The sequence below is a fragment of the Drosophila kikkawai genome, chromosome 2L (genome assembly GCF_030179895.1).
Source record: "Drosophila kikkawai strain 14028-0561.14 chromosome 2L, DkikHiC1v2, whole genome shotgun sequence".
Lineage (NCBI taxonomy): Eukaryota > Metazoa > Arthropoda > Insecta > Diptera > Drosophilidae > Drosophila > Drosophila kikkawai.
This window is the reverse complement of record NC_091728.1, coordinates 18327379-18339253: the sequence shown is the minus strand read 5'-3', so window position 1 is coordinate 18339253 and position 11875 is coordinate 18327379. Positions and strand designations below refer to the sequence as shown.

The 11875-nt window shown below is 37.7% G+C and overlaps 1 protein-coding gene across 2 annotated transcripts; it reads left to right on the top strand.

Annotated features, from left to right (window-relative positions):
- Positions 1-274: 274 nt before the first annotated feature.
- Positions 275-11831, top strand: LOC108077451 (ATP-binding cassette sub-family G member 1). 2 transcript variants are annotated; one of them, XM_017170772.3, is made up of 11 exons: positions 275-483; positions 7397-7663; positions 8790-9079; positions 9138-9283; positions 9371-9609; positions 10106-10413; positions 10487-10655; positions 10714-10814; positions 10881-11036; positions 11102-11310; positions 11372-11831. In XM_017170772.3, exons 2-11 carry the CDS (start codon positions 7573-7575, stop codon positions 11508-11510), a joined length of 1848 nt encoding a protein of 615 aa, XP_017026261.1. In that variant the 5' UTR covers positions 275-483; positions 7397-7572; the 3' UTR covers positions 11511-11831. The 2 variants fall into 2 exon arrangements, with proteins under 2 accessions (XP_017026261.1, XP_017026260.1); XM_017170771.3 differs by having other exon boundaries at positions 275-566.
- Positions 11832-11875: the final 44 nt, after the last annotated feature.

Genomic DNA, 11875 nt, shown 5'->3' with positions numbered 1-11875 from the left:
ATTGAGAATCGAATTGAATTTTCCATAAAATTCACTCCGGATACCATAAACAATGGGACCCCGGCGCGAAGACTCTCTGGCGACGAGAGGCGGAGAGGCCGCTTTTATTAATAACATTAGATACAGTGGACCCTACGATGCGGGTCTCGGGCACCTCGGTGGCATTAATTTCCTATATATCTACGCTGCGCCGGCAAGCGCTTCAGAAAATAAACTATTCGAGCGGACGGCGTTGTACTTAGGCAGTCGCTGTCTGAAAGTCGCCTCAGTCTCGCGTCGTAATTCGAGCGATTCGGCAGCGTTTTGCCCACGTCCGAGCTGAGAAGCAATATAAAACGATATATATATTTTATTTCTGGTTCTTCAACGCGCGTGTTACAAACTAAAAGTTTTGCATATTCCCAGAAATTTTAAAAATAAATCTGGACTTTTTTTCGCGCCAATAAATTAATGCCAGTTGTGCGCATTGTGTCTGTGATTCTGGTGTGTGCTTGAAAAACAAAATAATAAGAAAAATACATAGCGAAAATCTCGACGATCGCAAAATATATTTCGGTGCAACTTGTGTGAGTCTGCTAAAAATGAAAAACAAAACAAAAAAATCAAATAATTCGAATTATAAAAGTGAACCAAAGGGAAAACTGAAATCCATCAGAGTCGAAATCGAAACTGAAATCGGAAATGTAGGCGAAATGCAAAACAGAATTGAACTTTGATGGGGCATTGCTTTCATTTCCAGCTGTGTTCGTTCTATTTCCCATTCTATTTAAATTTTGGCACGTTCCCCTGGCTAAATGCTCCGATTCTCGGGGCCTTCGCTTGGCTTTCTGGGTCTTTTTCTTATTGTAATGAAATCATATAGAAAATAGAGCACAGGCCGCGGCGCACACACATAAACAAATGAGGCATAACAATTTATACTCGGCCGATTCTTCATAGATCAAAGTTCACTTGGAGATTATTTCGGTTTATGTATACAGGCTTATTCGGACATCTCACCGCGATCAGCCATCACGCATACGCCCCCCTGGTCGCCATTTGATGACCGGAATCCTTGGGCGTCTTGATCAAATAATACTCCACTTTATTTGCATTTTATTAGTCAGCGATTATGTGCCCTGCCAAATTGTGATGATGATATCACCAGTCATCAGACGCGGACATGGCCAGAGCCAGAACGGGAACCAGAACCAGACCCAGGCCAGAGCCAATGCCAAGATGGCCCCACCCGCTCATGGGGTCACCACTGTCATTGTCGCCACCGCGGAATGTGGGGCAGCATGCCCGGCCTGCTCCACCCGGTGGGTTGGTGGGTGTTTTGGGTGGCTCCGGTTCCATGGGTGGTGTGGAAAAGTACAATTTGTAATGCAATACCCACCGCTTTGCATGGGGCTCCAAGTTCGCGCCCCAATCTAAACACAAGTGCAAACAAAGTCTGTCATTTCACTTGCAGAGAGAAAAATATCAGGAAAATTAAGAAAAACAAAAGAAACTAAAATTAATTACTTAAAAAAAGTTCTTGGTTTCTATATGAATATTCAATCTAAATGGAGAAAATCAAGCCATAAGTTGGTTGAAGAAATTTGTCAGAACTCAATTAATATTTTATTACCAAAATTAATAATACTTAGAATTGGGAAATCATTATTTAAAGGTTTAAAACATTATTTACATATATTAATCAATATTTTAAAGAATTAAATAAAATATTAAATAATAAAATTATTGTCGTTAAAAATGTGAAAATAACTTATTATGTTCCATTCGAAAACCTTGAAGGACCTAAATATTTTTATTTAATTTTTTTTTTTTTCTGCAACCTTTTAGCATTCTTTTTTCCCCAGTGCACATGATACATTTCCCATATATGTATGCGTGTGCGTCAGGGGGCGTCAGGGAGCGGCAGTGCGAAAGTCTGACCCTCCTTATCATCTATTAGGGCAAGCAAACGACTTATCGGTGCCCGCCGTCCAATTGCAGCGAGGAAATGGGAGACCCACTCGAATTATAGTAAAAATGCCCAACGCATCATCAACAGCTTGCTTGATTTGAGTCTTGAGCCGCCCTTGAATTCCGATTCCTCTAATCAGTAGAATAGATGATCACGCGAGTCAAATATGTAGCCCAAAGCATAATTTGATTTCGTTTAACCTTGTCGCCACTTTATTCATTATATATCTCCGCTCTGTTTTGTATAATATATGGCAGCCACGAGCTGATACGTATGCCTGGGTGTGCGCCAAGTGGTTTGGTATCTTCTGGTATTGGCCGAGGGTGACACAGGAGAATTCTATTTGCGGACTATAAAAGCATGAATGAGCGTCACTCAGCGTCTTGGCAGTTCTATTCGGCATTGTGGGGCTCTTGACGCTGCTATCTCTTCTCGGAAATAAAAGTTTGTTTGTTTTTAAAGAAGATCTGCACATGTCTATATCTAAGTGGGTCAATTTAGGTTTTTTTTTGCGCGTTTCCTAGCGAGAGAAGTGATGTCTAGTGTCTAGGGTCCGATAGATAAAACATTTAAAATACGCTGTATTTGTAAGCTATATTTTATACTTCTTTAGGGGTTGCTATGAATATCTATAACTATTTAATTTATTGCTTGTTCAGTAGTGTCTATAACTGGTTACTTGGGAATACGTATTGTCAAGAAAAGCAAAGCAAGATTGGAACAAGGAGTACCTTACAGTAGCCTGAAATGATTGCTGAGTGCAGCACTATGGCGTCGCGGGTTCATCGTCCACATTTCAGAAAGTTTTGCAAGCTTTCAAAAGGTATTACTAAATCCGCTGACAGAACCGATGAAAACTTGACACCTTTCCTGAGCTCTTGACAGCCGATAATTGCCCAAGCTCTAGCGTCTCTTCATAGTGTAAACGTCGTGCCAAGATCGCTGCATGAATGAGCTACTATATTTGCATTTGGGGTTATGCAAGCGGCTAATTGAATGCAAATCTCCGTCAGTAAATCACAAAGGGTTCCATCAAGATATGCGATTATTTATGTATTGTTATTGTGCATTCATAACTATAGTATCGCAATAGTATTGCACAACAATAAAAACACTTACATTAAATTCAGCAACTTTTCCCATCTCACTTTTGTGTACAAGCGATCGAATCGGATTGATTGGCCAAGTATTTCTCTCTTTCAACACTTGTCGGCTTGTTTATACCATGTTTGTGTTGGATTTTGTTTATGCAAGACCGAGATTAGAACGCATTATGGCATCTGTTTTTCCTGCCACCCGGAAAACGAACGGGAAATTTATAGTACCAAACGATCATACTAGTGCTTAGTAGGAGTACTAACGTATGAATCATGCTCGTAAATAGATTAGCAATTCAGCGAACACTGCTGCTTATCATTTAAGTTGAAAAATTGCGCGGATGGATTATTGTTTACAGCCGATAATGTTTACAGTCAGAAGAAGCCTTGGCATTGGATTAACATTACCTAATGACATACATTTAAAGTATTGGAAGATTAAATTAGATTATAACGTTAATAACATTAATAAAATCTATTTTAAGGCGCTCCTTCGAGGAAATATCCTAGACAGTCTTGTGGCGACGTTATGTCTCAAATTTTTTGGATACGAATATAACCTACCTGATTAACTATGAGCCTTATTTAGATCATATTAATTGTACATATATAAATATTCTACTTTAAAACGCTTTAAATTATCTTCAATATACTCTTTTTTTCCCCTTTTGATCAAATTACCAAAAAACAAGTTATCATTGCTGGTTGACTCCCGGGTAATTACTTAAACGCATTTCAAATTCAAATTCAAGTCTGGGTTATTTACAGTTTCACACCCCCAGGCCTTGTTCGGCAGCTTCTCAAGAATATAATATCCCCACTTGGGTGTATATTATTCTCAATATTTGTTTAACTAAATAACAAATACTTGAAGCATTTTGAGATTCACCCAGAATGACTCAATTCAAATGGGGAAAAGTCAAAGGCAATGTTATTACAATTTATTTTAATTGATAGCAAGTGGCATTCCAGAGTTCTGAGCGCAAGTGTTCGCCTTCCCAAGATATGTCTATACTTTGACGATGATGTTGTTGTTTTGTATTATTATTTTTATTATTATTATTTGTTATTGTCGCCGGTCCGATAGTCGGCTGCATTTGTAATTTTATCGAACCTGCGCGGTGGCCGCAAAGGTAGTTGTGGCAGCGAGGCTTTAATTGACATTATTTTCAAAACGAATAGATAACCATGGGAGCTCTGGCCAGCTGCTGGCCTGCCGTAAATGGTATAGCATAATGATAACCTCAATTTTGTATATAAAATATTTATTTACTGGGATCGGGCTGAGCTGTCGCTTCCGTGCGCATTGTTTTCAGCAATATTTTTTTTTGCTGCCTGCGCGTCCCCAAGGCTGACCAAGTGGCGTACCGAAATCTTGAGCCATTAATTCAACGGTCACGTAATATAATTCTAAAGCCAGAAACCCAGGCTCCACCTGAGCCTGACTCTGGCTGGCCATTCAGAGAAGGAATTCCATTGCGCCAGAATCGCTAAGCGTAAACAAAGCCAGTACAGTGACCGCTTTGCAATTAGATGCCCTGGCTTTCAAATACGTTTTCAGATCTCCGAGGTTTTTGCATAAAATAAAGATTTATATGCTGAATGGCCTCAAATCATAGCAATTGTCTTAATCTTATTATTTTTAATCCTTTTCAAGTGCTTAACTTTTGGTGAATTAAGTGATAATTTGTTTCTAATAAAAGTTGTAGAAACATTATTATTTTCGTCTAGTTTTATTGATTGTGCATAAAACAGTTTATTAAACATTAACATGTTTGCGGTTTTATATTTATAAAATGTTTTTGAAACTCATTTTTAAACCTATTTTTGTAAGTTGCTTTAAAAAACATTAATTTATAAATGATTATTTATAGCCTGTAAGCTTATTTCCTCAAGAGATTACTGTAATTGTCTTACTTTATTCTCTTCAGTACTATATTAACCCTATTCAGATTCACTTTTTTTAGTTAGTGACGTCGCCGTGCTGCCTCTGCCGCTGCCTCAGTCAGCGTAGCGCTTTGACGGCAGCAACCGACATACAATTAAGAGTCGCGCTGCGCTGCTTACGCAGGTGTCAAAGTTGTTGTTTTTCTCTACAGTGTTCACTGACCGCCGCAACGTTCTCTTTTTTTTTTTAGATAATCAACTGTTTTTTTTTACATTTATGCAATTTCGTAATTATTTTCGTTTTTGTTGCTTTTATTAGATGGCGGTGTTGCAATTGCCGAAAGCCAAAGTCAAAAAGCTTTTTTCGGAACGCTGTGGCCCCGATCTCGAGCAACTGTTTGTTCTGTATGCTTATTGCGGTAAACTTGATTACCTTGCATATAAAAATGTGGGCATATCATTTCCATTAAATTTACTGAAGAAAGGAAATTAAAAAAAAAACAACTGTAGTAACAATAAGACAGCTGAATAATTACCTAAATGTAATGAATATTTATCGAAAACTTTTGTAAATTGATAAAAGTGGAAAGAAGAATTTGGAATTATACTGGATAATGGGTATTTTTATAAAGTTTGACAATTCTAAATACACTGACTTTTTTGAAGAAGTAACAAAACAGACGAAAACTAAAAAATTCTAAAAAAAAATAAAAATTATTAGAAAAGTGTTTTTGAAATATTCCCTTAAAAAACACTGAACCGTTTGAGAACTGTTACACTAGAAATGTGTATTTAAAGAAAAAGTCATTCAAATATAATATATAATAATATTTATGAAATATGTTTTCGCTTTAATAATTACATTTATGAATCTCCCATATTCGACATAAAGGGGGAATATATTATAGTTGGAATGTACTAATAGAAAATTAATATTTAAATAATATGTTTTTATGATTAAACCCACTGAGTCACCATAGCAAAAGGTCTATTAGTATTTTATTAAAGTTCAGAATAATCCCAACTTTATTAGAACTAATTAATTCATACACTATTTGAATACAGATACTATGTATATGTGTGCCATACCCTAAATTCACTCGTAATCCCACCTGCAATCAGCAAATTTCCCCATTCACGAGATCATTACAAGGGCCGAGATCTTAACGCTTCAAGCATCTGTGGTGTGGCAAAAATACATTATTATTACAAAAACTAAATGTCACGTAGAGGGTGTTTTCCCTAGAATTGAACTACGTGTTGCATGACTAATTGAATAATTTGCGGAAGTTCTTTGAAACTAGAAAATGGAGAACACTAAGTTAAGTGGGAGAAGAAAATGTAAATAAAATCTGGAATTTTTGTTATATTGGGAAACTAATGTATTGGAAATGAGCGTGGTTATTTTTAGAGTTATATACAACTTTAAAATGTAAATCTTGTATATATAGTTTAAAATGAAGAAGAAATTTTGATATATACAATTAAATGAAATTTTTTTAAATAAATAGAATAGAAGGGTATCCGCAATTCCGTTAAAAATAATTTATACAATTTCTGGCACATTCTGTTTACTACTTTTTTTGTTTTAAACAAATCACAAGAATGGTATTTCGCACATAAATTTTAGTTCATTTTTTTTTTTTGTTGTTTTTCTCGGATAAACACATGTGAATTTTAGATGTTCTGCTTCTGCTGGGCAAGGTCGTTGTTTATAGCTTTCGCTTTATAATTGTTTGGATAGATAGGTGTGAGTGATTCGTTATTTCACCTGAGTCATAAATTGAAATACCAATTTGTCTGTTATTCTTTGAGCCCCCGAAAATAAGTCGAAAAAATAAGCAGTAAAAGACGGCAAGCGGCTTGAGTTAAACTTGAAATTTAAGGCGCCTCTGCCGGCTCGATTGTTGACTTCCAGCGCGTTTTGCATTGCCGAATTGTATTTGATATGCGAATGCCTTATTATAATAAATTTTATATGTTTTTTGTATTGTGTTTTGTGCTGCTGCTGGGCTGGCAAAGGCAGCGACTGCGACAGAGGCAGTGACAGCGACTGCGACTGCAGCAGCGGCAGAGGTTAAAGCGCTGTGTCGGCGGCGACTTCTTCCGCAGTTATCAGCAGCCAGCCAACGGGGGCGCATGCGCGTAGCAGGGACTTTGTCTAGTTTTTCTTCAAGGAAAAATTAAGTAAGCAACGGAAAATCAAGTGAAAACTCTATGGTTCGACGGCTCTCGGTTTCGGTTTCAGTTTCGGTTTCGACAGGTTCACGAACTTGTGACCTCTCTTAAGCGCGACTCTTAAGACGCGCATTAATTGCCACTGTAAAAGCTTTTACTTGGGCAACTTGCGGTGATATAATTCCTGACTACGGCAGTCACAAATTGCACCTGTGACCCCATCCAGTTCAGCCATTACCAGATGCTTTGTAATCCATTATAATCCCATCCCCATTGTGTACAGGCGTTTCGCAAACAATATTTAAAAGTGCTCACCGAATTTTTTGATATGAGTAAATAATGTGCACGGCAAGCGGGCAAAGCAAATAAATATCATCGATAAGCATCCAAGACAGATCACTGCGAGAACGTTTGTAAACACACACCGTACGCTGAATAATAGAAAGGAACACACACAAAATGGATAGCAGCAAATTATTGAAGAATGTCTATGGCATCGACATTCACTTTGAAGATCTCGTCTACCAGGTTAATACACCCAAGCGGCAAGGTAAGAAAGCTCTGTGTACTGCAGTATCAGTCCTCAAAACAATAATGTTTTATTGCCTAAATCTATATATATTATAAAGTGTTTGTGATTAAATGATGAGCACTTTAAGAAATTGTTTCAGTGTCATTAAATATGTGTTTTTAAAAGAGATAATGATAAGGTAAAGAGGGAAATAATTTCGATTATTATTTAATTTCTAATTATTTATAATTTTATATAAAAAAATCTTCACAATTCAAGTTAATTTTAAAAACCTTCTCCAGTTTTCATTCTCAGTTTTTATCTGAAGGACATATTTTCATAATCACATAGGAGCTGCTTACAAATTTTAAAATTTTATATATTCTTTTTGCTTAAAATTCAAACGAAAACTAAGAAATATATTATTTTTGGTGACCTTTTTTCTCTCAGTGTTGCAAATCACAATAGTTTCAAGTGCAAATTCTCTATCTCTTCTTGCACTCTAACTGTGCCGGAAGAAAGATCGGAGATCCCGGACCACAGGTGCTATGCCCTGATAAGCCAGAGTCAATAGATTATAACGTTATCGCTAAATGACACATAAATGTGAACAATATAGACAAACAATATACATATGCTCTTAGATTGACCCATTTAACTTGAATAATATATGTACATATGTTTTTTAATGATGTGTGCAATGAGGGTTTCATTTTATTGCCACTGTTAACCTTTTTTACACACATTTTAATTACGTTTAAATAAAAAAATACTACTACTGACATGGGAGAGGGTTAAGTAATTAGGTTGAGGCTCCGCAGATCATAAACATTAAATGGGATCATATTCAGAACCGGAATGTGTGACATTAATCGCAGCCATTAATTAACAGCAAAAAGCCATAATTGTCTGATTTTGATAAAAGCATTCTAACTAAGACTTTATTTTAGATTTTTTTTGGGTTTATACAGTAATGTCAGATAACTGGTTTCATTAAATTTGTCTTATTTGGTAATATAAATTGATGTTCATTTAGCAATAACTTTCATTAAATCTCTTCTATATACAAGAAAGTCACTTGATCAAATTAGGTTCTAGCAACCATAACATGACTTTTGCTTTGGTATTATTGAATAATTAATCCATTTTACTTCCATACTTACAGAAAAGAAGTCAGTTCTCAAGGGAATTGCTGGTACCTTCAAGTCCGGCGAATTAACCGCCATTATGGGCCCCTCGGGGGCCGGTAAATCTAGTCTAATGAACATCCTCACGGGTATGACAAAGAGCGGAGTCAGCGGCAAGATAGAGATCGGCAAGGCCAGGAAGTTATGCGGTTACATTATGCAGGACGATCATTTTTTCCCCTACTTTACTGTGGAGGAGACCATGCTGATGGCGGCAACACTTAAAATCTCCAACAAATGTGTCAGCCTGAAGGAAAAGCGAACCCTGGTGAGTTGGCCTTAAATTATAAAATAAAAGAAACCCACTAATTGACTTGGTTTTACAGATCGACTACTTGCTCAACTCGCTGAAGCTGACAAAGACGCGACACACGAGATGCTCCAACCTGAGTGGCGGGCAGAAGAAGCGTCTGTCCATTGCCCTGGAGCTGATAGACAATCCAGCAGTGCTATTTTTAGACGAGCCCACAACGTGAGTGAGAGGTGCCCCATCCTCGGTGCAGAACCAGTTGACAGAACCCGACCTTGAACCTGATCTCTGATCTCCATTCTCCCACAGCGGCCTGGACAGCTCCTCCTCCTTCGACACCATCCAGCTGCTGCGCGGCCTGGCCAACGAGGGGCGCACCATTGTGTGCACGATCCACCAGCCGTCGACGAATATCTACAATCTCTTTAACCTGATCTACGTGCTGAGCGCGGGTCAGTGCACCTACCAGGGCACGCCCCAGAATACGGTCATGTTCCTGAGCAGCGTCGGCCTGGAGTGTCCCCCATACCACAATCCCGCCGACTTCCGTGAGTAGAGCGTCACGACGCGACGCCTCCCTTTCCCTTTTTTTGAACATGATTATGGAGACAAGGCAGCATATCAGATAATTACTTAACTTAATTAACTCATCAGGCTGCACTTATTACAATCACTTCTGTGCTAGCTGTAACAGCTTATTTATCACATTTATTTTCTTATAGCTTGGATTGAGTTTCCGTCAATTTGGGAGGTTTTATTACATTGATTATATTTGCAATGATTAATAAATTATATTTTATTAAAATTTCTTTGATAATATATAATTTATAAGCCAACTTTTTAGACATAATTCTTATATTGTTCTACAATTTGTAGTTTTGTCAAAAGAATTCAGCAAAACCACTTCTAGGCCTTCATTTGCCATCAATAAATTCACTCTTAATATCACTTTGTAACCATCAGTAAATATCGACCAGATACAATTCTGAGAAATAGCTAACAAAGGGTTAAGGACGCTCATTAAAAAGGTGTTAATTATTTCAGTGCTTGAATGCGTGAATGGGGACTACGATGATCACACAGAGGCTCTGGCCGAATGCGCCAAGGACACTCGCTGGCGATACGATCAGCAACTGATGCAGGGCGAGACTGGGGAACCGCCCAGCGAGTCTCAGGTGGCCAAGTTCAATGAATCCCAATCACCGGGGCAGACCCAGCCGCAGGTCCACAAGATCGAGATCCAGCACATGGAATCGTCGAAAGACCTGACGAGGCACACCTTTCCGCCCACGGAATATATGCGGCTCTGGCTGCTCATCGGTCGCTGTCACCTGCAGTTCTTCAGGGATTGGGTGAGTTATAAACTAAATAAGTAAATAATAATTATAGTAAATAATATTTATAAATTATTCCTACCTCTTTTAGACACTCACCTATTTAAAGCTTGGCATTCACATACTCTGCGCTATACTAATTGGTTTGTTTTTCGGCGATTCGGGTAGCAATGCCACCAAACAAATTTCCAATGTGGGCATGATTATGATTCACTGCGTCTATCTCTGGTACACCACTATAATGCCTGGCATTTTGAAATGTATGCAAATAGGTTTTTATATTCTTATAGATCAGTATTTATGGTTTAATGATTGCAGATCCTGCCGAGATAGAAATCATTAGGAAGGAAACATTTAACAACTGGTACAAACTTCGAACCTATTACCTTGCCACTATTATCACCTCCACTCCTGTTCATGTAAGTGTAAACATTTGAAAATAATAAAAGCTTAATAATATATAATTATAATTTATATATTTCAAGATTATCTTCTCCTCGGTGTACATAACGATTGGATATTGGATGACCGAACAGCCCGTTGAAATGGACCGATTTGTAAAGTATCTGCTGAGTGCCGTTGTGGTCACTATTTGTGCAGATGGTTTGGGTGTATTCCTTGGCACTGTACTGAATCCTGTGGTAAGAACTTATCTCTAGAACTCCAATTTTTAGATGCAAATATTAACCATGTTCTTCTTTTTCAGAATGGAACATTTGTGGGTGCGGTTTCGACATGTTTCATGCTGACATTCTCCGGCTTCCTCATCCTGCTCAACCACATTCCAGCAGCCATGCGGTTTATTGCCTATATATCACCGCTGCGTTATGCATTGGAGAATATGGTAATATCTCTATATGGCAACCAGCGGGAACAGTTGATCTGTCCACCCACGGAGTTCTACTGCCACTTTAAGTGAGTTTCCTATGAACAATAATTTTAAGAAAATAATATTACAAATCATATAACTTTACAGGAACGCTGTCACCGTGCTGCGTCAGTTTGGTATGGAGCAGGGGGACTTTGGCTATAACATCCTGATGATCCTGGCCCAAATCGCGCTTTTTAAAATGCTGGCATACTTTACACTAAAGCGGAAGATCAATACTAACTGATCGCGGGACGAACTAGTGCGGGTGCTTTTAGTATTGGGCTTAATTTGAATCGAATGTGATTTTATGTTACTTATACATCGCTTAGTTGCAAATAAACCCTACCCCCTTTTCTTTAAATCGGCGTGTGATACTTTAACAAATGCAACGGACCAACAGCTGCTGCAGCCTCTAAGCATAGCGAATCATAGTTTTTATACTGTTTATGTATTCGGATATACAAACATTTGTTTACGTGTAATTATTGTCTAGTTAACCTAGTCGTAAGAGTTGCCTATATGAACAAAACGAAATATGAATAATAAACGTAAAATAATAATTTGAGTCTTTTTTATAGTATAAACTTGTTTATAATTACCTCGAAATGG